Source organism: Bombina bombina, chromosome 4 (assembly GCF_027579735.1).
Source record: "Bombina bombina isolate aBomBom1 chromosome 4, aBomBom1.pri, whole genome shotgun sequence".
Lineage (NCBI taxonomy): Eukaryota > Metazoa > Chordata > Amphibia > Anura > Bombinatoridae > Bombina > Bombina bombina.
The window spans coordinates 544,088,181-544,115,404 of record NC_069502.1 but is presented as its reverse complement, the minus strand read 5'-3'; the positions used below and the strand labels follow the sequence as shown (position 1 = coordinate 544,115,404).

The window sequence follows — 27,224 nt, the reverse complement described above, 5'->3', positions numbered from 1 at the left end:
ATCCTCTTGCAACTTCCTGTTGGGAAGGAGAATATCCCACAAGTAATGGATGATCCGTGGACTGGATACACTACAAGAGAAATAAATTTATCAGGTAAGCATAAATTATGTTTTTATAATTCTGCACATAGTGCAGAATTATATAACATTATATTAGTGCTAGCTTTATGCAACATAATATTGCGGTTACATTTTTATTAAAAAAAGAGGGTTTTTCAGACCCGCCCTCTCTGATCTACTGAGCGGGTCTGTTTTTTTCACTGAGCCCATCTGGGCAGCTGTTTAGTCACAGCCCGGCCCGATCTCGCCATTACACTCAATGTAGCTCGCTCCTGCTCTGTCTGACAGCGGGAGCGAGCTACATTGAGTGTAATGGCGCGATCGGGCCGGGCTGTGACTAGACAGCTGCCCAGATGCGCTCAGTGAAAAAAACAGACCCGCTCAGTGGATCACAGAGGGCGGGTCTGGAGAACCCTCTTTTTTTAATAAAAATTTAACCGCAATATTATGTTGCATAAAGCTAGCGCTAATATAATGTTATATATTTCTGCACTATGTACAAAATTATATAACATTATTTTCTAGGTTTACTGGCCCTTTAAGCAGCAAATCAGTATGTCTGTGCCAGGACTTGCAAGGGATCGTGCCTCATGCACACTCATGTTATTTCCCTATTCAGTTTAAGGAAGTTTACTATGAAACATCATGAGATCACAGTTCATGACCTCAGCACCGCTGATGCTTATTGGCTGCTGTTCGTTTCTTCCCTTGTTTTTTTTTTTTTTTTTATACCTCCAGCTAAAGCATAACTGTTTACACAGCACTTGCTCTGGTGAGCTGAGGAAATTATTTACAAATAGAGATGTTCAGGTGATATTTTCTTGTCAGCTTTTTACAGGTATGCTGCATCACTTTGCAGTGATTTAGCATATGAGTATTATGCCCCTTTACAGGGACATAAAACCCTCTTCTGTCTGTGTAGTAGCTAGAAATAGTGTAAGGCAAATACATTTCTCCTATGTACATATCTTGGACAAAATGCACAACAGCTGTAACTCAGTATTTCTCTCCTTAATTGACATTTTATTATCTTTTAAGAAAACAAGTCTTATATTAAATATGCCACTTCCAATTATCTGTTATAGATTGCACTAGTTGTTTGTTTTAAATTTGTAACTACCTAATGCCACTTTGTTTTATGCAATATAAAGTTTCAATATAATTGTGATATTGAATAGAATATGTTACAGTGTGCAACACTGGGCAGTTACCGTAGCAGGCTCGGGAAATTACTTCAGTTATAGACATGTTAAGATAAAGGCATGTTGGGATTTCTACACAAATATGAGAGATTTAATAACATAAGACCATAGTTTTTATTCTCAAAATATGTATTATCTTTCTTAGGTTAAAGATAAAGTTGGTGCTGTTAGTGCCAGCAGCTCACCATCAGTTGTGAGAATAACTCCCAGCAAGAAGATACCAAAACCTAATACCTCCTCACCAGAAGTTCTCCCAAATAACTCTGCTACATTTGCAAGCTCACCTAATTGGGTCTCTACGCCTCTCAGGTACTTTTTTATGTGATATGTTTATTTTTTAAAATATTTTGCATATTTAAAGTGGTATAAAACAATTAGTGTGTCATCAATAAATCACGCATTTTATTACTTGTTGTCTTGCATTGAGGGGAAGGTCCATTTCTGTTGAAGGTGGTTTCTACTTGACTAGTTATGGTTCTTTTATTATCTCTGTATACTCAGAACAAACAAGATGCTCTTTTAAATAAGTTTGATATTATCAGATCCCAAATATTGCTGGAAGCTACTCTTGAAATCTAAAGATCTAATTTAATTTTTTTCCATTCATTCTGGAGCAAGAAAAAGGACCATTCTTATTAGGAAGACATTATAATGCAATAAATGGTTTGCCCTAATTTGTCAGTAATGGAAAATTGCATTTTCTAATGTTTTAGATGTCATTTTTGCATTTTTGCTTATTCTACATGGGTGGTTGTTACATTTTAGAGCAGTTATATACGGCAGCTACATGGTCTTATGTCTTTGCTATATTCCACCAGTTCAGTGTGTTTGCGTCAGTGCAAGTAGCATTTAGTATTCAGATCTTTCAGACTTCCTCAAGAAGTAGGAAACATTTCTCTACACTCTCTTTTTTTCTTCCTAAGATTTAGTTTTGGTACTGACCCACCAATACTGATCTGATTTACAAGAATGTAAGATTAAAAAAAATATATTATGCCTAACAATGGTTTAGTTTCCATATATATTCTTTCTTGACCATGCATGAAGTGAATCAAACAGGAAGAGATGGGGCTTCCCATGTCTTCAGACTTCAGGAAGGTGTTTCAGCCTACTCCAGTGGTAAACGGTCATAAATAGTGTTAGAAGTTCCAAAATGACTTGCTTGGAAAACACCTCTGTCTTAACCTTTCTATTTATTTATTTACTTTTACTGAAGCAACATCATTCTGCAAAATAGGGGATCATAATAAAATAAAAAAAAGCATCTTTAATCCCGGTTGGGGGATTTAATATAGTCTGGGATAGCAAATTAGGCAAAAACTTAAGCAGGACTTCTCCCACACCAACTTTAGCTGCTTAAATCAACCAACTGAAGTCCCATCTTCTATTATAGAGCAAAAAACACTAACATACTATGGCAACACATGCTTACATAAGGAATCTGTTTCATGCGCTTTAAAGGACTAAAACTTTCTACCACTAATTTATTTGGACAACAATTCTTAGAGTATTATACTTCTCTATATAGTCTTAGAGAGGATATCTCCCTCGCTACTGTCCCTTTTAGTGACTAGAATCTTCCTGCAATCTCTCCATCTCCCTAAACTTACTGTCAAGCAAGCAGAATCCCTAGTAGCCCCTCAAAGAGCTGAGTCTTGTTATGAAGAACTCTGAGACAGATTATCAATACTTTTTTACGGTCTCTTGGCTGGAAAGGGTAGCAGCTTTAAAGATGAGGTTTCTGCTTTAAAGGGATATGAAGCCAAACATTTTTTTTCCATGATTCAGATAGAGCATGTCATTTTAAACAACTTTCTCATTTACTTCTATTATCAATTTTTCTTTGTTCACTTGGTATCTTTTGTTGAAAAGCAGGGACTTAAGCTTAGGAGACGGCCCATTTTTGAAGCACTATATAGCAGTAATTTTGCAAGACTGTTATCCATTTGCAAGAGCACTAGATGGCAGCACTATTTCCTACCATGTAGTGCTCCAGATGTTTACCTAGGTATCTCTTCAACATAGAATATCATTGGAACAAAGCAAAATTAATAATAGAAGTAAATTGGAAAAGGAATAAAATGGTAGGCTCTGTCTGAATCACAAAAGAACATGTTTGAGTTTTTCATATCCCTTTAGCTTTCATACCTGTTTAGATGTCTACTTATAGCAATCCCTAAGCAGGTATTACTACAGTTTCAGAGACAAGGAAGGTTCCCATCTGAAGCTTATAAGATTGTGCAGTACCCTTATGAAATTAGAGGAGTAGCCTTGCCTAGTGTGTTTCGTTGTTATGAGTTGGCTATATTGACATATATTTCTCAGTGGGGAGATCTCAACCACATGAGCAGATGGCAGGAACTGGAGCAAGCATTTCTACCCTCTGGCATCAATCTCATAAATTTTATCTGGATCCCTCCACACCATCGTAGGGTCATTTAAATTAGATAATGTTATTATTTGAGAATTCAGTCCAATCTGTCTCTGGATTGCTCATAGGTTTACCAGATTCATTACTGCAGAAGTGGAGAGAACTTAATATAATTAGGACTTAAAGGGACATTATCTAAAAACACAATTCATAGGGGCACCCTCCAACATAGATGGTAAATATAATCAAAAACAATTATTGTCTAATATATGTCACAATATAAAAATAATACATACAGTCCAAAATCTATAAAGTGATCACCTGGAAGATCTCACATTCCTTAAAGATGCAAAGACATCTGTAACAGTCTAGATCATCGTGGAAGATCAGTTTCTTGTGAATCCCAGGCAGCTCCTTGTAGCGAGATGTTGGCTCAATTAATGTAGATAAATTCTATTAAAACAAAAAAACACAAGGGCGCCACATGGGCAGGTTCATTTTGAAACCATTTTCCTATAGTAGAATGCGTATGTACACTCACAAAAGTGGAGCACCACCAGGTGTTGTGATTGCAGGCTGGAACTTCACAGCCATCCAGCAGACTGATCTCCTCACAACTGAGGTGCCAAAATAAACCTCAATCTTACTCTATACTGCCAGGAGTGCACCAATCTACAATAGCCAATTTGCAATATAATGTAAATTTATTAAAAACAGTGTTAAGAACAAATTTAAAAAACAGTTATGGCTGAGGAAACAACATATGTATAGCTGTATAACACTGTTTTTAATAAATTTATGTGAAGTTGCAGTAACTTGCTATTGTGGATTGGTTTACTCCTGGCAGTATCAATTAAGAAGGTTGAGGTAGTTTTGACTTCTCAGTTGTGTGCAGATTAGTCTGCTTGATGACTGTAAAGATCCAGCCTGTGATCATAGCACCTGGTGGTGCTCCACTTCTGTGAGTGTTCATATACGCCTTATACTTTGGGAAGGTTGTTTCAAAATGTACTTGGTAATGTGGCACCCTTATGTTTCATTGCTTTAATTAAAGCGACAATATTAAACACATTTTTGTAAGCATTGTAATAAGGTTATTCCCTACCTCCCTCTAGTCGTGGGTGCTGCCATGTTGAATTGTAGCTGACGCTGCATTCCAGTGCTGATGTGCTTTTGTAGATGTGCAGCAACTCTCCTTCAGATACCTGCAGTGAAACCTAGGTTCCAAAATGGTAGCACCCATAATTAGAGGGATGAGCATGAGTTGTATTTAGTGTTGAGTTGTATTTAGTGTTTAATGACCTATGACTAAAATCTGACCACAGGTATCAGAACAAAGTATATTTTTATACCTTAATTTCCGATATATATATTATAATAGTGAATGGAAATTAATTAATAAAACTTCATTTTTTAATGAAATAAACCAATTGTTAATAAAGGTGTTTCTTTAAGAGTGAATTTAAACTTTGTGTAAGTGATATAGAAAAGTAACTGAAATTGTTGCTAACGAGGTGATGTGAAAAGTAACTAAAATTGTTGCTAATAAAATAATGTGAAAAAAATGTGTCATAAACAGTGTTTGGAATTTATTATGTTTGGAAATATCCTATATTTAGGATAATACAATACTTAGAGGCTAGGTAGAAAATGTAGTACCAATAGCAATATTGAGAATATATATTTATTGGTCCAGACTAAAAATTAGCAGGATCCAAGGGACCTAACAGATAACCCTTATATAGTAAATGCACACAGATGTTAAGAATCTTACAAATTTATTTTTGATTAAAAATATTACATATAACAATTATATAGGGGACGTCTCCCCAATTGCACAGCCTAAAGTTTCTCTAGAGTCATAAAAATCATAAAAATCTAAAAGACTTCTATAAAACAATCTATGTGATGAACAGCGAATAATAAAAACTATATATCATATAGGCACAGTAGTTAACTCTCGTAATAGCTTTTGGTGTGATAGATTCTTTTATCCAGACTTAGTTATTTTTGTATCGCCTTAAATTTTATATGTGGATCATAAAAAAGTCTCTATGTAAGTTCCGTAATAGATAGTAATATCACACAGAGGTAGTCTCAAAAGTCTCTATGTAAGTTCCGTAATAGATTGTAATATCACACAGAGTTATATTTTCTAGGGGTAGTTGTACTCTCCCTTCAGATGTGGTTAAGACAAATTTAAAAGCTTACTTTCTTTAAGTCCTGGAGGAGCTTCTGGAGCTTGTGTCCGCCGGCTATTTCTCAGCCGAGTCAGTGCGCCGCATGGATCTTGGCGTCTGACGTCACCGGTAAATCTTCCGGTTGTCAAAAAGGAAGAAGAAACTCTCAGCTTAAGTGTATATTTTATCCAAATAGGATTTGGGAAATAAATTCTTTGTGAGTCAGATGAAATTATACCCTGCACCTAGTGCCAATGCACGCAGGGATATTTAGACTCCGGTATTGATAATTCAGGACGTAATAGAATAACCCGGGTTACCTCAAATGTTCGTTAAAAGTTGATTTGAGATTCAGATGTCCTTATCTGTAGTAGGCACAGTCACTTAGATCGACGCGTTTCACTCACCAGGGAGCTTTATCAAGATGCAGGTGACTGGCAAAGGTGTTCTTAAATAGGCTGTGGATAATTCTGATTGGTCCTTTTCAGATACTTTTTTATAAAGGTGGAATTGCAGGTTTTTTCTCATACAGGTATCGTATTCCTTGTCCATGTTCAAAGGCTTAAGGTGGAAGTGTTTCGATTCCAAAGAAGACTTTTTAACTTTTTTAACTCTGTGGGTCTTTTTCTGATGTTTGATTCATTTTTCTTATTTAGTTTCCTATTATTCTAAATATCGAATGATATTTTGCAGGCCAGCAAATACTAGTTATTGTTCTTACTATATGTTCTATATCATATATTTACTTACATTATATATTATAAAAAACAGATTTTAATCCATTGTAATTAACATTGTCCCTCCTGTAAGGATGTAACGGCTGTTTATAAACATGTTTTACTTGTAATATTTACATCTGCTTTGCAAAAGGTATAGTTACATATTCTCAGATTGCTATTGTTATAAGTTAGGGTTTGTGTACTGAATTGGAGTTGATTTGACACATTTTATGTTAGTACTATTATAATTCAAAAAGGAAAGGTGAGAGATCTAGTTCAGAGTTCAGGCCTTTAGGATGTAGAGTATCGTATTTATAGATCATTTCGGCTTCCTTTATCAGCAATTTCTTTTCTAGGTTGCCACCTCTCCAATGTTTATGTACTTTCTTTATGGCCCAGTATTTTAAGTGTTTAGTATTTCCTTTGTGAACTGTTTTAAAGTGTTTGTATAAGTGGGTGTCGTCCTTACCATTTTTTATATTACCAATGTGTTCTCTTATGCGATCCCTTACCATTCTTGTAGTTTCTCCAAAGTAAAAAAGGTTGCAGGAGCACTTTAAGATGTAGATTATATTTTTATTGGTACATCTTATGATATCCTGAATAATGAGGGGTTTTGTATCCTTATTAATTTCGATTTTTTCCACTTTACTACTATGACTGCAGGCTTTGCATGTATAGCAGGGAAAAAATCCCATGATATCTTTGCCTGTTAGATCTTTTTGTTTATGAATAATTTTCTTTGTTTTTTTCAATTCACTAGGGGCTAGGAGTGTCTTTAAATTGGCAACTTTTTTGAATATAAATACGGGGTTATTGGAGATTTTGTCACCTAATATATCATCTTCCTTAAGGAGATGCCAGTGTTTTTTTATTGCTTTTTTTATGATATTTTGATCAATACTGTAATCTGTTATAAACGGAATTTTTATTTTATCGGTATTGTTTTCCATTGGTCTTTCCTTGTATATTAATAGGGACTCCCTATCCGTATTTTTTGCTCTATCTTTGGCTTTCTCTGTGATATTTTTTTGATAACACCTAATAGAAAGGTTTAAAATTAGGGGTTATCAAAAAGATATCACAGAGAAAGCCAAAGATAGAGCAAAAAATACGGATAGGGAGTCCCTATTAATATACAAGGAAAGACCAATGGAAAACAATACCGATAAAATAAAAATTCCGTTTATAACAGATTACAGTATTGATCAAAATATCATAAAAAAAGCAATAAAAAAACACTGGCATCTCCTTAAGGAAGATGATATATTAGGTGACAAAATCTCCAATAACCCCGTATTTATATTCAAAAAAGTTGCCAATTTAAAGACACTCCTAGCCCCTAGTGAATTGAAAAAAACAAAGAAAATTATTCATAAACAAAAAGATCTAACAGGCAAAGATATCATGGGATTTTTTCCCTGCTATACATGCAAAGCCTGCAGTCATAGTAGTAAAGTGGAAAAAATCGAAATTAATAAGGATACAAAACCCCTCATTATTCAGGATATCATAAGATGTACCAATAAAAATATAATCTACATCTTAAAGTGCTCCTGCAACCTTTTTTACTTTGGAGAAACTACAAGAATGGTAAGGGATCGCATAAGAGAACACATTGGTAATATAAAAAATGGTAAGGACGACACCCACTTATACAAACACTTTAAAACAGTTCACAAAGGAAATACTAAACACTTAAAATACTGGGCCATAAAGAAAGTACATAAACATTGGAGAGGTGGCAACCTAGAAAAGAAATTGCTGATAAAGGAAGCCGAAATGATCTATAAATACGATACTCTACATCCTAAAGGCCTGAACTCTGAACTAGATCTCTCACCTTTCCTTTTTGAATTATAATAGTACTAACATAAAATGTGTCAAATCAACTCCAATTCAGTACACAAACCCTAACTTATAACAATAGCAATCTGAGAATATGTAACTATACCTTTTGCAAAGCAGATGTAAATATTACAAGTAAAACATGTTTATAAACAGCCGTTACATCCTTACAGGAGGGACAATGTTAATTACAATGGATTAAAATCTGTTTTTTATAATATATAATGTAAGTAAATATATGATATAGAACATATAGTAAGAACAATAACTAGTATTTGCTGGCCTGCAAAATATCATTCGATATTTAGAATAATAGGAAACTAAATAAGAAAAATGAATCAAACATCAGAAAAAGACCCACAGAGTTAAAAAAGTTAAAAAGTCTTCTTTGGAATCGAAACACTTCCACCTTAAGCCTTTGAACATGGACAAGGAATACGATACCTGTATGAGAAAAAACCTGCAATTCCACCTTTATAAAAAAGTATCTGAAAAGGACCAATCAGAATTATCCACAGCCTATTTAAGAACACCTTTGCCAGTCACCTGCATCTTGATAAAGCTCCCTGGTGAGTGAAACGCGTCGATCTAAGTGACTGTGCCTACTACAGATAAGGACATCTGAATCTCAAATCAACTTTTAACGAACATTTGAGGTAACCCGGGTTATTCTATTACGTCCTGAATTATCAATACCGGAGTCTAAATATCCCTGCGTGCATTGGCACTAGGTGCAGGGTATAATTTCATCTGACTCACAAAGAATTTATTTCCCAAATCCTATTTGGATAAAATATACACTTAAGCTGAGAGTTTCTTCTTCCTTTTTGACAACCGGAAGATTTACCGGTGACGTCAGACGCCAAGATCCATGCGGCGCACTGACTCGGCTGAGAAATAGCCGGCGGACACAAGCTCCAGAAGCTCCTCCAGGACTTAAAGAAAGTAAGCTTTTAAATTTGTCTTAACCACATCTGAAGGGAGAGTACAACTACCCCTAGAAAATATAACTCTGTGTGATATTACAATCTATTACGGAACTTACATAGAGACTTTTGAGACTACCTCTGTGTGATATTACTATCTATTACGGAACTTACATAGAGACTTTTTTATGATCCACATATAAAATTTAAGGTGATACAAAAATAACTAAGTCTGGATAAAAGAATCTATCACACCAAAAGCTATTACGAGAGTTAACTACTGTGCCTATATGATATATAGTTTTTATTATTCGCTGTTCATCACATAGATTGTTTTATAGAAGTCTTTTAGATTTTTATGATTTTTATGACTCTAGAGAAACTTTAGGCTGTGCAATTGGGGAGACGTCCCCTATATAATTGTTATATGTAATATTTTTAATCAAAAATAAATTTGTAAGATTCTTAACATCTGTGTGCATTTACTATATAAGGGTTATCTGTTAGGTCCCTTGGATCCTGCTAATTTTTAGTCTGGACCAATAAATATATATTCTCAATATTGCTATTGGTACTACATTTTCTACCTAGCCTCTAAGTATTGTATTATCCTAAATATAGGATATTTCCAAACATAATAAATTCCAAACACTGTTTATGACACATTTTTTTCACATTATTTTATTAGCAACAATTTTAGTTACTTTTCACATCACCTCGTTAGCAACAATTTCAGTTACTTTTCTATATCACTTACACAAAGTTTAAATTCACTCTTAAAGAAACACCTTTATTAACAATTGGTTTATTTCATTAAAAAATGAAGTTTTATTAATTAATTTCCATTCACTATTATAATATATATATCGGAAATTAAGGTATAAAAATATACTTTGTTCTGATACCTTTAGCTTTTTTAGCGCACTTACCCCACTCCCCCCTTTTTTCACTTAAATTTCTGAGGAGAACGAAGGATCTTCTCATTTGTAAGTGTGTGGTATCTCCTTTATACCAGCGCTCTACTGTCACCCCACAGATAAAATCTGACCACATAAGACCTTACCTTTAGATTAAAAAGAATTGTGGATTTATCAATTTATCACCATAGCAATATTCTCATCCACGACATGGGAGAAAAAAATGGAAGGAGGGAGGAAAGGTTCTTAATTTAGGAGTTCCTAAGTTCAGGAAACATCAAGGTTATTTCTGTATCTACTTCTTTATTGCAGTTAAACTGAGAATTTCCAGATCATGGAAGCACTTTAAAGCCCCCTGTGTTGGGAGTTGGCTGTATGGGAGTAGGCAGTTGATATTCTAAAATACATACATGTTATGGAAAAGTATTATTTTACAATCCTAAACTCCTTAACTCTCTTTGAACAGATATGGAGCAACTGGGATTGGGTAATGAACACAAAACTGAGGCAGCAGTTGGTTGGGAAATATATGTATTTTTTTTAATCCCCTTTTCTCTCTTACTATAATTTGATGTAAAGACCACTACACACTGATCAGTATGGGGTTCATCATATCCTCTCTTAGTACCTACGTGTTCCATTCGCTAAACTGCATTTCTAATGTGTTATTTTTTTCTATTTCTTGTAAATGAACTTGTTCACGGAGCTATGCAATATTATTTTGACATTTATTGTATCACTTTTCTATCTCGTTGTTATCGTTTTCTGTTACATGGAAATGTTTATAAAAATATATTTAAAAAGGGGGGAATTCACAGTGTATGGTTTTGCTGATTGTCACAAATGATCATTAAAGTAATTTCTTTACTCTTGTGTGCAGTCCAGTCAGTCCTACAGCTATGGACCTCAGAACTATTATGAAAATAGAAGAAAATATACAGAAGTGTGGAGCAGCAGTGAAGCTGAATATGGGGTTAGTATTGTTATGTTATATACTTTTTCATTCTCATTGTCATGCTCTCTTGCATCTGTACATATTTAAAGGGACAGTAAACTTATAAAATAATGTTATATAATTCTGCACATAGTGCAGAATTATATAACATTAGCTTAGGATTTCAGAGATATTTTATTCAAAAATTGGATTTTCCTGAACTCCGTTTAAGGCTCTACTGAGTGGGTCTTTTAGCGGTCTTTTAGCGGGAGCGAGCTACATTCAGTTTAATGGCACAATCGGGCGCCCTGGGACTAGACAGCGTGCCCGCGAAGCACCTATGCAAAAAAAGACCCGCTCAGTAGAGCCTTGAGCGGAGTTCAGGAAAATCCAATTTTTTGAAAAAATATCTCTGAAATCCTTTGATCTATAAATGTGGCACTAAGCTAATGTTATATAACTCTGCACTATGTGCAGAATTATATAACATTATTTTGTAGGTTTACTTTCCCTTTAAGTATGAAATACTTGCATCTTTTCTTCATAGCTCTATTTTAGGATCATATCTCTTTTCCAGACTGAAAATGTGTTGTGTTTTTAATTTGCACAATAAAGAACTGTGATCTCTCTCTAGTAGTCTTTAAAGGTTTGGTCTACTTTTAGCATGGGAATCCTGCTGCCTGAATATTTTATTTTACATAGAACAATCCCTAATGTATACTATTTTAAATACTGTTTCTTCATATTATTGGCTAGATTACAAGTGGAACGTTAATTTATTTCACGCTCGCAAAATGGGCAAATGTGCGCGTTTACAGGCACGCTGTAAATAATCAGCCATTACAAGTGGCTGGTTATTGCTACCAGGAGCTTGCGGTAGCAATTAGCGCTCAAAACATTAACCAGAGATCAGACCTCTGGTTAATTTTTTAAATGTCCCCCAATAGCCCCCAAATAGCATGTGAGGTTCCTTTTTAAAAAAAAAAAAATAGCATTTTTTTAAAAAAAACAAAACCCTGTACTAAGCAGTTTTTGGGGGCTAAAGTTGGCGGGTGGTGTTAGAAAAAAATAGCACTGAAAAGTTCCTTTACATTGCGGTGTATGGGAACTGTGTGTTTCCAGTAAATATATATGTATATGCTTATATACATATATGTTGATGTGTTTGTATGTGTTTATACACTTATTAACACATAAATATATATGTATATATTCATATACATATATTTTTAATTTTGCTGCCCGTCGCTGCGCAACGTACCCCCTTCACTGCTCTATTTCTCATGCCCTGGCTCATGGCATAAAAAGGAGGCTTCCATTGGAGCATATGGAAGCTTGCTTTTGTAAGCGAAAATGCTTCCATACAATGTGAAAGCGAGGTTGCATTCGCATTGCACCTCACTTGTAATACCAGTGCACATATGCACTGGTATTACTAAGTTGAGCGCAAATATCACTTTTTCAGAAGCAATATTTTGCGCTCAACTTGTAATTTAGCCCTATATGTTAATATACACTGAAGAATTCTAATAACACAATAATTTTAGTTGAGTAGACAGAATCTGCCAATATAATAACAGAATTTAGATACAAAGATGTGTGGAATTGTGTCGATACTGTTTTCTGTAAGTTTAACACAAGAGTAGGCAAACGCTGCCTCAACTAGTGAAAAAACCCCTGACTCATGTGCCTTATTGGTTGATGCTGAAAAGGCATTCAACAAGAATCTTTGGTACCATATATTTACTACTCTCGATAAGTTTGGTATTAAGGGATCGTTTACTCAAGCCATTCAAAACATTTACAGCTCGCCACAACCTTTGATTCTTATGCTTCAGAGAGGTACGAGGCAGGGCTGTACCCTTTCTCAGCTCTTATTCATTCAACCATTAAATCCCTAGCTGTTAAAATACCTACACATACAGAAGGCCTACGTAGAGCCGTGACACATGTTTCCTTATTCAAGGATGACATGATCTTATATTTACAAGATCCCACCATCAATATTCCAAAAGTGATGGCTTTGATTTCAGAATTTGGCCTTATCTCAGGATATACAGTTAAAGGGACAGTCTACAATATAATTTTTATTGTTTGAAAAGATAGATAATCCCTTTATTACCCATTCCCCAGTTTTGCACAACCAACACAGTTATATTAATATACTTTTTACCTCGGTGATTACCTTGTATCTAAGCAACTTCTGACAGCCCCCTGATCACATGACTTTGTATTTATTATCTATTGACTTGCATTTAGTATTGTGTTGTGCTAACTCTTAAATAATATCTGAAAGATTTACAGGTGCATATCTATAATTTAAGAATCAGTTGAAAGGATAATTTCTCTTGGTTGTTTTATGTTAGTCCATTGAAATAGATTATCCTCCTAATAAGGGACACAGATACCCCTTAAAGTTATGCGTGATTATTCCAAAAATATATGGGAGGGAAACTGTGCATCACAGAGAGTTTTAAAACATATACATTCAATCTGTCACATTGCTAAAGATACCACTGTGACAAGATATTTCACGGTCACATGATGGCCCATTTAATAGATTATAATGTTGTATCATAGATGGTGTTAAAGCCCTTTTCTTTATAAGATATGGAGAGGCCATGACATCATTCCAATTACTAGTGGGATATTCACTCCTGGCCAGCAGGAGGAGGCAAAGAGCACCACAGCAAAGCTGTTAAGTGTCACTTCCCTTACCCATAACCCCCAGTCATTCTCTTTGTCTCTGTCAATGGAGGAGGTTAAATTCGGGGTCTGAAGATATTGATTCCTTTTTGGGTACTTTTTCCTGCAAGCAAGGATTTGGGTTTAGCTGTGTCCACGTCAATCTCTTAAGTATGAGTAGTGGTGGCTTTTAAGCAGTTAGGAAGTGGTGAGGTGGTCCTTGCTTGGTTTCCTAACATTTTTGCTGCCCTAGTCATAGAAAGCCAGAGTTGGTTACTCTGTTCTTTCTTTTTCTACATGTCTCTGTGAGTAGTATGTGTCCTTTCACACCTTGTAAGCTGTCGTCCTGCCGGACAGCTAGATTGCTGGTAAGTGCTTTTGTCTTCTAGGTTTTGGAGACGTGCACTTGAAGAAGATTTAGCTGCAGTGTTTATTTGGGACGTATTATATCCTTTATATAAAATATTTATAGGCAGGGTGCATTCACTTTACAAATGTGATTAAGGAATCTAAGGGGTTAATCCTTTCTTTATGGAGATAAAGCTTAGCCCTTATTTTTATTTTTATTGTTTTTATTTGTGGCTCATGTATTTAATTTTATTTCAAATATGGGTTTGTTTAAAAGAGACACTCTATCGGTATGTGGGATTATTTGGGCTCAAGTGAAGGACTAACACTGCTCACTATTAAAGGGTCTTTAAAATAAAACGGTCAGTTTTCAGAAACGCGTGCTTCTATTTTTGCTGCACAATTTCTTGTAGGATGGTCATGTGACTTCCACTATTCCGCATTCAGATTTCTAAGCGGAGCGGTGTCAACTGTGTTCTGACGCCTCCTGTGATCACTCAATTGGCAGGAGAGTCCTTTTGACGTTTCCCACTACCAGCTTTATTACCGGAGATCAGGTAGGACACCTCAGTCTGTCTGAGGTGTAGAGGGCCTGATTTTGATTTTGTTAGGCTATCTTATTTTTAGAGCGTTATTCATAGTTATTCAGTAGTCTTGATTTAAAAAAAAAAAATCTTTTTTTCTCAATTATTTTTTATTGGATGATATGGATCAAGACTCTCTTTCTTGTGATAAACGCTTATTATGCCTAGAGGCACAAATTGTTTTGCCTATGCAATTTTGTGCTGCATGCTTAGCTAGAACTCTTGAATGTAAAGATAAATTGTTGCCCTCTGAGCCCAATGTCTCTCAGGATGATGCTGTTCAGGCACTGCCACAGCTTTCTCCTCAAACATCCCAAGCCTTAATGGTATCACATACAGTGCCCTGCAATTCCTCTCAACCTCCTGGAGGAGTTCTTTTGCCATCAGATTTTGCTGCACAGATATCTTCTGCGGTATCTGCGGCATTATCTGCTTTTCCCATGTTGGGGAAGTGCATGAGAAAATCTAAAAATTTTCTGAAAGTAAGGTCTCTGTCACCTCTGCTGCTGCGAATGTTGACCTCCACCCTAAGTCTGATGAGGAGGATACTTCAGTAGCTTCTGAGTGTGAAATCTCAGATTCAGACAGTATAATTCCTTTGATTGACTCTAAAGAGGTAAACTTCAGATGTAAGCTTGAATTCCTCTGTGTACTGTTAAAGGAGGTACTGGCTAGTTTGGATGACTCTGATTCTTCTGTCGCTGTCAACCCTAAGAAATCTAGTAAACTTAACAAATACTATGATGTTCCTTCCTCTGTGGGATAGGCCAGGGATATCTTTCTCCCCGTCTCCCATTTTTAAAAAGATGTTTCCTGTTGCTGACTCCATTCGAGACTCATGGCACACAGTGCCTAAGGTAGAAGGGGCTATTTCTACTCTGGCTAAGAGAACCACAATTCCTATTGAGGATAGCTGTTCCTTTAAGGATCCTATGGACAAAAAGCTGGAGGCTTATTTAAAGAAAATGTATGTTCATCAGGGTCTACAATGGCAACTTGCAGTCTGTATTGCCACAGTAGCAAGTGCAGCATCTTATTCGTGTAATGCTTTGTTAGAGTTGGTTTTAGAGGAAACTCTGTTGGAGGAGATCCAAGATAGGATTAAGGCCCTCAAACTAGCCAATTCCTTTATTTCTGATGCGAACATGCAAGTCATTAGACTGGGAGCCAAGATATCTGGCTTCACTGTTCTAGCCCGCAGGGCTTTGTGGCTAAAATCTTGGTCAGCTGATGTTCCCTCCAAGTCCAAGCTTCTGTTGCTACCTAACAAGGGTAAGACCCTGTTTGGTCCTGGTCTGGCAGAGATAATTTCTGAAATTACGGGTGGAAATGGGGCCTTTCTACCAAAAGACAAGAAGAATAGACCTAAGGGGCATCAAAATTCTAATTTTCACTCCTTTCGTAGCTTCAAAGGTCAGAAGTCTTCCTCTTCCATGCCGGAGCAGTCCAAGTCCTCTTGGAGACCCAATCAGTCTTGGAATAAGGGGAAACAATCAAAGAAGCCCTCATCTGAGACTAAGTCAGCACTTTCCTTGTTTCATCAAGCTTGGATACGCGATGTCCCAGATCCTTGGGCTGTGGACATAGTATCCCAGGGTTTCAAAATAGACTTCAAGACTTGTCCTCCCAGGGGCAGATTTCTCCTCTCAAGATTATCTGCAGACCAGGTAAAAAGAGAGGCATTCTTGAACTGCGTTCAGGACCTTTTCTCCCTGGGAGTGATTGTTCCAGTTCCACTTAGGGAGCAGGGCCTAGGTTTTTATTCAAATCTGTTTGTGGTTTCCAAATAAGAGGGAACTTTTCGGTCCATTTTAGACCTGAAGTGTCGACAAATTTCTCAGGGTACCATTCTTTAAAATAGAAAACATTTGTTCTATTCTCCCTTTGGTCCAAGAGGGTCCGTAGACCTGAAGGACGCATATCTTCATGTTCCCATACACATGGATCATCACCAATTTCTGAGATTTGCTTTTCTAGACAAGCACTTTCAGTTTGTTGCTCTTCCGTTTGGCCTTGCCACAGCTCCCAGAATCTTCTCAAAAGTTCTGGGGGCTCTCTTGGTCGTTGTCAGGCCCCAGGGAATTGCGGTGACTCCTTACTTGGATGACATATTGGTTTAGGCACCATCTTTTCAACAAGCAAACTCTCATACAGAGATCTTGTTGTCTTTTCTATGTTCCCACAGATGGAAAGTGAATCTGGAGAAGAGTTCTTTTGTTCCACCTACAAGGGTAGTTTTCTTAGGGACCATCATTGATTCCCTATCTATGAAGATTTTTCTGATGGAGGTCTGAAGATGCAATCATCTGACTTCTTGCCTCTCTCTTCAGACTACTGTTTGGCCATCAGTAGCTCAATGTATGGAGGTAATTGGTCTAATGGTCGCTTCCATGGACATCATTCCCTTTGTTTGATTCCATTTGAGAGCTCTGCAATTATGCATGCTCAGACAATGGAAGGGAGATCATTCGGATCTGTCTCAGAGGATAGATCTAGACCAGTTGACAATAGACTCTCTATCGTGGTGGATTCCTCAGGATCATCAGTCTTAGGTAACATGTTTCCGGAGACCCTCCTGGATGATTGTGACCATGGGTGGCAGCCTGCTGGGCTGGGGAGCAGTCTGGGACTTGTTAAAGGCTCAGGGTCTATGAACTCGGGAGGAGTCTTCTCTCTCAATAAACATCTTGGAGTTGTAAGCGATCTTCAATGCCCTGATGGCTTGGCCTCAGTTGTCCTTAGCCCAGTTTATCAGGTTTATCAGGTTCCAGTCAGACAACATCACCTCAGTGGCTTGCATCAACCACCAGGGAGAAACTCTGAGTTCCTTTGCTATGAAGGAGGTGACTCGCATTCTGCAGTGGGCGGAAGCTCACAATTGTCTTCTATCTGCCATCCACATTCCAGGAGTGGACAACTGGGAGGCGGATTTCTTGAGAAGACAGACCTTTCATCCTGGGGAGTGGGCTCTCCATCCGGAGGTGTTCTCCAGGTTAACCATCAAGTGGGGGGTGCCAGAGTTAGATCTGATGGCGTCTCATCAGAACGCCAAGCTTCAAAGGTACGGTTCAAGGTCAAGAGATCCTCAGGCCCAAGGAACCGCCAGAGCATCTATCAGAGCTCTGGCGGTTCCTTGGGATTTCGGTCTAGCATACCTGTTTTCTCCATTTGCTCTCCTTCCACGAGTCATTGCTCGTATCAAACAGGAGAGAGCATTTGTAATTCTGATAGCTCCTGCATGGCCTCGCAGGATCTGGTTTGCAGACCTGGTGAGGATGTCATCTCTTCCTCCTTGGAGGTTACCTATGAGGAAGGACCTTCTAACTCAGGGTCCTTTCCTCCATCCAAATCTCGTTTCTCTGAAGCTGACTGCATGGAGATTGAACGCTTAGTTCTGGCTAAGCGTGGGTTTTCTGAGTAAGTCGTTGATACTATGATTCAGGCTCGGAAGCCTGTTCCTCGTAAGATTTACTATAAGGTATGGCGTAAATACCTCTATTGGTGTGAATCAAAGGGCTACTCTTAGAGTAGGGTCAGGATTCCTAGAATTATGTATTTTCTCCAGGATGGTTTGGAGAAAGGGTTGTCAGTCAGTTCTCTGAAAGGTCAGATTTCTGCATTATCTATTCTTTTACTTAAGCGTCTGTCAGATGTGCTAGATGTTCAATCTTTTTGTCAGGTCCTGGTTAGAATCAGGCCTGTGTTTAAACCTGTTGCCTTAACCTAGTTCTTAGAGTTTTGCAGTATGCTCCGTTTAAGCCAATGCATTCCATAGATATTAAGTTGTTATCTTGGAAGGTTTTGTTTCTTATTGCTATTTCTTCTGCTTGGAAAGTTTCTGAACTCTCGACTTTGCAGTGTGATTTGCCTTACCTTATTTTTCATGCGGATAAGGCGGTCCTTCGTACTAAATTGGGGTTTCTCCCTAAGGTGGTTTCGGTTAGAAATATTAATCAGGAAATTGTTGTTCCTTCTCTCTGTCCTAATCCTTACTCTCATAAGGAACGTCTGTTGCACAACTTGGATGTGGTGCACATTCTTAAATTCTACCTACAGGCTACTAAAGATTTTTGCCAGTCTTCTGCCCTGTTTGTTTGTTTCTCTGGAAAGTGTAAGGGTCAGAAGGCTACTTCTACTTCTCTTTCCCTCTGCTTGAGAAGTATGATTCGTTGCTTACCTGATACATTTCTTTCTTTCTGGACATGGAGAGTCCACAACCCCTCCCTTTAGATTAGACAGTATTTTTTTACTAAACCTCAGGCACCTCTACACCTTTTGTGTTATCTGCTTTTTCCATTTTCTTTTGGCTGAATAACTGGGGGTTATGGGTAAGGCAAGTGACACTTAACAGCTTTTCTGTGGTGCTCTTTGCCTCCTCCTGCTGGCCAGGAGTGAATATCCCACTAGTAATTGGAATGACGTGGACTCTCCATGTCCGGAAAGATAGAAATGTATCAGGTAAGCATAAATTTTGGTATTTATGGTTTATGACTTCTAGTGATTGAATATCATTGAAGAAATCTTTACTGATTAAAAGAGAACGGACATTCACTAATGTATAGAATGGCTAATAGCAAAGGAACGCCATAATGTGGGGACTGTAGGGTAATCCGGGGGCACTACTATATCCTGTGTGTGAAAAAAAATTTAGTGCCAAGGTTTGTCATGTCACATACGTTTTGATACTCAACAACAACTTTATATGTTAATATGGAAATCATTTTTTCGTGGCTAAAAATACATGGCAACACATTTAATAGATAGAAAGCAGTTTTGCAATAATAATCTTGTTATGAAAAAGGGATATTATAATGTAAAAATAAAATGCTGTATGTTGCTAAAAGATTTTTTTACATGAATTCCCTATGTGAAAAAAACAGCCTTTTTTAATAATTATTTTACTCTAAACTATACTTTTATCGGTGCTATAGTGGTAACCCTAAATGTGCACATGACCTGGGCAGATGGGTGCATGTGCATAGTTGGAGTGGTCGTGCATTTACCTTCTGTGAATTTTCTGAGTGCTACTGTTAACAAGTCATGTGACACTACTTTAATATAGAGACCATTATTCTTCTCATTAGGGAAATAGAAACTTGTTGCATATTCAAATGTTTCTTTTTATTGACACTTAAATATAAAAGTTTTCCTGAAATGTTTTATTTCATAAATATTTAATTTTCCTTTCTGTTGCACCATTAACCGTAGCCTTGATATCCCTTCCCTTACTAGCCTCTTCAAATGTTGCCATATCAATTGGTAGAAGCTCAGCACATTTTATGATAGCATGAAATGTAAATGGTAAATGGACCAATAAAAATAAATAATCCAAAATGCATTGAAAATATTTTTTGAAATGGGTGCATCATTTAGCAAGTGCCCCATTAAAAGATGTATTTATCCTGATGGTAAAATTATGGTATGGCTGTGTTATTTACCCCTTTCCCATAAAATATATTGTTTATAATATTCTTATTTGCCGTTTCATACTTTATCTTTGAAGGATTTTGTTGAAATAAGCTGTAAATCAAAGTACAGTTCTAGCATGAATTAGTGAAACAAACAAGTTAGACAAAATGGTCAATTTAATAGACTTGAAAGTGCACTTTCCAATAACTATATTTTTCCTCAGAAATTAAATGTTTTTTGCTTTTTTAAACATGATTTCTCCCTGTGTTATTTGCGGATATTTTAAATGTATATTAAGAGAAATGATGAAAATAAAAAACATTGTCAGTCAGATGAAAGTTATTGCTACACGACCTTGCTATATGCTTTTGTCATTCATATATGTGAATTTAGCAAACACATATTTATATTATCTCCTTGTCCTGAAGGCTAACTCCCTTTTTCCTTACCCTTAGGGGATCAAAACCCACTATTCATGGAACAAAGCTGTCTCAGAAGCAGAGGAAAATGTTGGCAATGTCCTCTAAGGAGAGTAGTACCAGCAGTGACAATACACCATCTAAGGAGGCTTCACTAGCCATGTGCATCAAAAGCACACCAAAAACATGGTAATTATAATGTTAAGATCTAAATATGTGTAAATATCTACTTTGGATTGTTTATTCTCATGGGTAATGCATTTTAGGTTATAAACTGTATGCACAGAAATAAGAAATGCAGATTTTCACTCCCTAACAATCAGTTTTCTTATACTAAGTGATATTTTGCAGACTCAATGGACCAATAGTCTTTTGCAGGGGTAGGCAGAATGTCTCAAAGTCTTTGGACTCTTTCCATTTACTTCAGTTCGTGTTTAAACCAAGGACCCATATCTTATGTCTGTTATATTTGTCAAGTGTTTCCAGGTGGGCCTCCATATTGCAGACCATTGTTCCTTCTCCACCAAACTTTACACTAGGCACTAAGTATTACTGTATGTAGCGTTTTCTTGGCATCCACCACACCCAGATTCTTCCATCAGACTGCCATATAGTAAAGCGTGATCTATCACTCCAGAGAGTCCAGTGGCGGTGTGCTTTACAACACTCCAGTTGACGCTTGCATTGCGCATGTTAATGTTGGGATTGTGCATAACTGATCAGCGATGGAATCCTATCTCAAGATTGGATAAGATTTTATGCTAATGTTGGTTCCAGAGACAGTTTGGAACTGTGTAGTTAGTGATGCAACAGACGATAGGCGCATCAGGACTCGGCAGCCCCGATCTGTGAGAGTTGTGATCTACCACTTTGTGGCAGGGCTGTTGTTCCTCCTAGATGCTTCCACGTCACAACAATAGCACTTACAGTTGACCGGGATATATCTAGTAGGGCAAAAATTTCACAAACTGACTTGGGGCAAAGGTGGCATCCCATGACAGAACCAGGTTGAAAGTAGCTGTGAAGATGTAATTTCTACTGTATGTGCTAGATTTAATGCACTTGTTAACAATGAATGTTGCTGAAACACCTGAACTCGATAATTAAGGGGGTCTAATTTTAAACTTTGAGTAAAAATGATTTCTCCTGTTAAGTGTGGTCAGTCCACGGGTCATCATTACTTCTGGGATATTAACACCTCCCCAACAGGAAGTGCAAGAGGATCACCCAGCAGAGCTGCTATATAGCTCCTCCCCTCTACGTCACACCCAGTCATTCTCTTGCACCCAACTAATAGATAGGATGTGTGAGAGGACTGTGGTGATTATACTTAGTTTTATACCTTCAATCAAAAGTTTGTTATTTTAAAACAGCACCGGAGTCTGTTGTTCCTTCTCAGGTAGAATTTGAAGAAGAATCTACCTGAGTGTTTGTATGATTTTAGCCGGCGTAGTTAAAATCATCTTGCTGTTCTCGGCCATCTGAGGAGTGAGGTAAACTTCAGATCAGGGGACAGTGGGCAGGTTAACCTGCAAAGAGGTATGTAGCAGCATATTATTTTCTGAGAATGGAATTGACTAGAAAATACTGCCATACTGATATAATGTAAGCTCAGCCTTAAATGCAGTAGTAGCAACTGGTATCAGGCTGTCATGTATGTATATTTACACTTCAGTATTCTGGGGAATGGCACTTCACTGGGATAATACTGTATGCATAAGACTTTAGCCTAATTTGCAGTGGGAACGACTAGCAACAGGCTTTCTAATGACATTTCATTTATTTGATGTTAAACGTTTTTGCTGGCATGTTAAAATCGTTTAATTATCTGAGGTACTGGGTGAAAAATTGTTTTGGGCACTGTTTTTTCCACTTGGCGGTCGTTTTATTTAATTTGAGACAGTTTACTGATCTCCCTCACTGTTGTGTGTGAGGGGGAGGGGCCTATTTTGGCGCTTTTGCTACGCATCAGAAAATTCAGTCACAAGTCTGTTTCCTTCCCTGCATGATCCGGTTCGTCTCTACAGAGCTCAGGGGTCTTCAAAAGTTAGTTTGAGGGAGGTAATCACTCACAGCAGACCTGTGAGATTGTGCTTTGACTGTGATAAAAAACGTTTATATTCTGTACATTTTTTCTGCTATTCAGGGTTAGTTATCCATTGCTAATGGGGGCAATCCTTTGCTAAAATTGTGTTTTACCGGAAAGAATTTGATGTTATAGTTACTCCGGTTTATTATTACTCAACTGTCATAACTTTTTTCTGTGCTTCTTAAAGGCACAGTACGTTTTTCATATTATTTGTAAATTGCTTTGAAAAGTATTTCCAAGTTGCTAGTTTATTTGCTAGTGTGTTAAACATGTCTGACTCAGAGGAATATCTCTGTGCTATATGTGCTAAAGCCAAAGTGGAGCCCAATAGAAATTTATGTACTAATTGCATTGATGCTACTTTAAATAAAAGTCAATCTGTACAAATTGAACATCATTCACCAAACAACGAGGGGAGAGTTATGCCGTCTAACTCGCCTCACGTGTCAGTACCTGCATCTCCCGCTCGGGAGGTGCGTGATATTGTAGCGCCGAGTACATCAGGGCGGCCATTACAAATCACCTTACAGGATATGGATAATGTTATGACTGAAGTTTTGTCTAAATTACCAGAACTTAGAGGTAAGCGTGATCACTCTGGGGTGAGAACAGAGTGCGCTGTTAATAATAGGGCCATGTCTGATACTGCGTCACAGTATGCAGAACATGAGGACGGAGAGCTTCAATCTGCAGGTGACGGTTCTGATCCCAATAGAATGGATTCAGACATTTCTAATTTTAAGTTTAAACTCGAAAACCTCCGTGTACTGTTAGGGGAGGTATTAGCAGCTCTGAATGATTGTAACACCGTTGCAATCCCAGAGAAATTATGTAGGCTGGATAGATACTATGCGGTACCGGCGAGTACTGACGTATTTCCTATACCTAAGAGGCTTACAGAGATAATTACTAAGGAGTGGGATAGGCCCGGTGTACCCTTTTCCCCCCCTCCTGTGTTTAGAAAAATGTTTCCAATAGACGCCACCACACGGGACTTATGGCAGACGGTCCCTAAGGTGGAGGGAGCGGTTTCTACTCTGGCTAAGCGTACCACTATCCCGGTGGAGGATAGCTGTGCCTTTTCAGATCCTATGGATAAAAAATTAGAGGGTTACCTGAAGAAAATGTTTGTTCAACAAGGTTTTATTTTGCAACCCCTTGCATGTATTGCGTCTGTCTCGGCCGCGGCCGCTTTTTGGTCCGAGTCCCTGGAAGAGACTCTTGACTCAATATCTATAGATGAGATTTCAAGCAAGCTTAAAACACTTAAGCTAGCAAATTCATTTGTTTCAGATGCCGTAGTACATTTAACAAAACTTACGGCTAAAAATTCCGGATTCGCCATTCAGGCACGCAGAGCACTGTGGCTAAAATCCTGGTCAGCTGACGTTACTTCTAAATCTAAATTACTTAACATACCTTTCAAAGGGCAGACCTTATTCGGGCCCGGTTTGAAAGAGATTATCGCTGACATTACAGGAGGTAAAGGCCATGCCCTGCCTCAAGACAGAGCCAAACCTAAGGCTAGACAGTCTAATTTTCGTTCCTTTTGTAATTTCAAGACAGGAGCAGCATCAACTTCATCTGCTCCAAAACAGGAAGGAGCTGTTGCTCGCTACAGACAAGGCTGGAGACCTAACCAGTCCTGGAACAAGGGCAAGCAGGCCAGAAAACCTGCTGCTGCCCCTAAGACAGCATGAATCGAGGGCCCCCGATCCGGGAACGGATCTAGTGGGGGGCAGACTTTCGCTCTTCGCCCAGGCTTGGGCAAGAGATGTCCAGGATCCCTGGGCGTTAGAGATCATATCTCAGGGATATCTTCTGGACTTCAAATCCTCTCCCCCAAAAGGGAGATTTCATCTGTCAAGGTTGTCAACAAACCAAATAAAGAAAGAGGCGTTTTTACGCTGTGTACAAGATCTTTTACTAATGGGAGTGATCCATCCGGTTCCGCGGTCGGAACATGGACAGGGGTTTTACTCAAATCTGTTTGTGGTTCCCAAAAAAGAGGGAACCTTCAGGCCAATCTTGGATTTAAAGATCCTAAACAAATTCCTAAGAGTTCCATCGTTCAAAATGGAAACTATTCGGACAATCCTACCCATGATCCAAAAGGGTCAGTACATGACCACAGTGGATTTAAAGGATGCTTACCTTCACATACCGATTCACAAAGATCATTACCGGTATCTAAGGTTTGCCTTCCTAGACAGGCATTACCAGTTTGTAGCTCTTCCATTTGGATTGGCTACGGCTCCAAGAATCTTCACAAAGGTTCTGGGTGCTCTTCTGGCGGTACTAAGACCGCGAGGAATTTCGGTAGCTCCGTACCTAGACGACATTCTGATACAAGCTTCAAGCTTTCAAACTGCCAAGTCTCATAAAGAGTTAGTACTGGCATTTCTAAGGTCGCATGGATGGAAGGTGAACGAAAAGAAGAGTTCTCTCTTTCCACTCACAAGAGTTCCCTTCTTGGGGACTCTGATAGATTCTGTAGAAATGAAGATCTACCTGACAGAAGACAGGTTAACAAAGCTTCAAAATGCATGCCGTGTCCTTCATTCCATTCAACACCCGTCAGTGGCTCAATGCATGGAGGTGATCGTCTTAATGGTAGCGGCAATGGACATAGTACCCTTTGCACGCTTACATCTCAGACCGCTGCAATTGTGCATGCTAAGACAGTGGAATGGGGATTACTCAGATTTGTCCCCTACTCTGAATCTGGATCAAGAGACCAGAAATTCTCTTCTATGGTGGCTTTCTCGGCCACATCTGTCCAGGGGGATGCCATTCAGCAGGCCAGATTGGACAATCGTAACAACAGACGCCAGCCTACTAGGTTGGGGCGCTGTCTGGAATTCTCTGAAGGCTCAGAGATCATGGACTTAGGAGGAGAGTCTCCTGCCAATAAACATTCTGGAATTGAAAGCAGTTCTCAATGCCCTTCTGGCTTGGCCCCAGTTAACAACTCGGGGGTTCATCAGGTTTCAGTCGGACAACATCACGACTGTAGCTTACATCAACCATCAAGGAGGGACAAGAAGCTCCCTAGCGATGATGGAAGTATCAAAGATAATTCACTGGGCAGAGTCTCACTCTTGCCACCTGTCAGCAATCCACATCCCGGGAGTGGAGAACTGGGAGGCGGATTTCCTAAGTCGTCAGACTTTTCATCCGGGGGAGTGGGAACTTCATCCGGAGGTCTTTGCCCAAATACTTCGACGTTGGGGCAAACCAGAGATAGATCTCATGGCGTCTCGACAGAACACCAAGCTTCCTTGTTACGGGTCCAGATCCAGGGATCCGGGAGCGGTCCTAATAGATGCCTTGACAGCACCTTGGACTTTCGGGATGGCTTATGTGTTTCCGCCCTTCCCGATGCTTCCTCGATTGATTACCAGAATCAAACAGGAGAGAGCATCGGTGATTCTAATAGCGCCTGCGTGGCCACGCAGGACTTGGTATGCAGATCTAGTGGACATGTCATCCTGTCCACCTTGGTCTCTGCCTCTGAGACAGGACCTTCTGATCCAGGGTCCCTTCAAACACCAAAATCTAATTTCTCTGAAGCTGACTGCTTGGAAATTGAACGCTTGATTTTATCAAAACGTGGTTTTTCTGAGTCAGTAATTGATACCTTAATACAGGCTAGGAAGCCTGTTACCAGAAAGATTTACCATAAAATATGGCGTAAATACTTATATTGGTGCGAATCCAAAGGTTACTCATGGAGTAAGGTTAGGATTCCTAGGATATTGTCTTTTCTACAAGAAGGTTTAGAAAAGGGTTTATCCGCTAGTTCCTTAAAGGGACAGATTTCAGCTCTGTCCATTCTTTTACACAAACGTCTGTCAGAGGTTCCAGACGTTCAGGCTTTTTGTCAGGCTTTGGCCAGGATTAAGCCTGTGTTTAAAACTGTTGCTCCACCATGGAGTTTGAACTTAGTTCTTAATGTTTTACAGGGTGTTCTGTTTGAACCCCTTCATTCCATTGATATCAAATTGTTATCTTGGAAAGTTCTGTTTTTAATGGCTATTTCCTCGGCTCGAAGAGTCTCTGAGTTATCTGCCTTACATTGTGATTCTCCTTATCTGATTTTTCATTCAGACAAGGTAGTTCTGCGTACTAAACCTGGGTTCTTACCTAAGGTGGTCAATAACAGGAATATCAATCAAGAGATTGTTGTTCCATCTTTGTGTCCTAATCCTTCTTCGAAGAAGGAACATCTCCTACACAATCTAGATGTAGTCCGTGCCCTGAAATTTTATTTACAGGCAACTAAAGATTTTCGCCAAACTTCTTCCCTGTTTGTCGTTTATTCTGGACAGAGGAGAGGTCAAAAAGCATCTGCTACCTCTCTATCCTTTTGGCTGCGTAGCATAATACGTTTAGCCTATGAGACTGCTGGACAGCAGCCTCCTGAAAGAATTACAGCTCATTCTACTAGAGCTGTGGCTTCCACTTGGGCCTTTAAGAATGAGGCTTCTGTTGAACAGATTTGCAAGGCTGCAACTTGGTCTTCTCTTCATA

The 27,224-nt window shown here is 38.3% G+C and overlaps 1 protein-coding gene across 1 annotated transcript in view; it reads left to right on the top strand.

Annotated features, from left to right (window-relative positions):
• The window catches only part of IBTK (inhibitor of Bruton tyrosine kinase), a 244,926-nt gene that overhangs the window by 192,168 nt on the left and 25,534 nt on the right, over positions 1–27,224 (top strand). Inside the window, exons 23-25 of the mRNA XM_053710478.1 lie at positions 1,408–1,571; positions 11,104–11,196; positions 20,639–20,791. Coding sequence (XP_053566453.1) covers positions 1,408–1,571; positions 11,104–11,196; positions 20,639–20,791 — 410 coding nt within the window. The remainder of the gene's footprint in view (positions 1–1,407; positions 1,572–11,103; positions 11,197–20,638; positions 20,792–27,224) is intronic.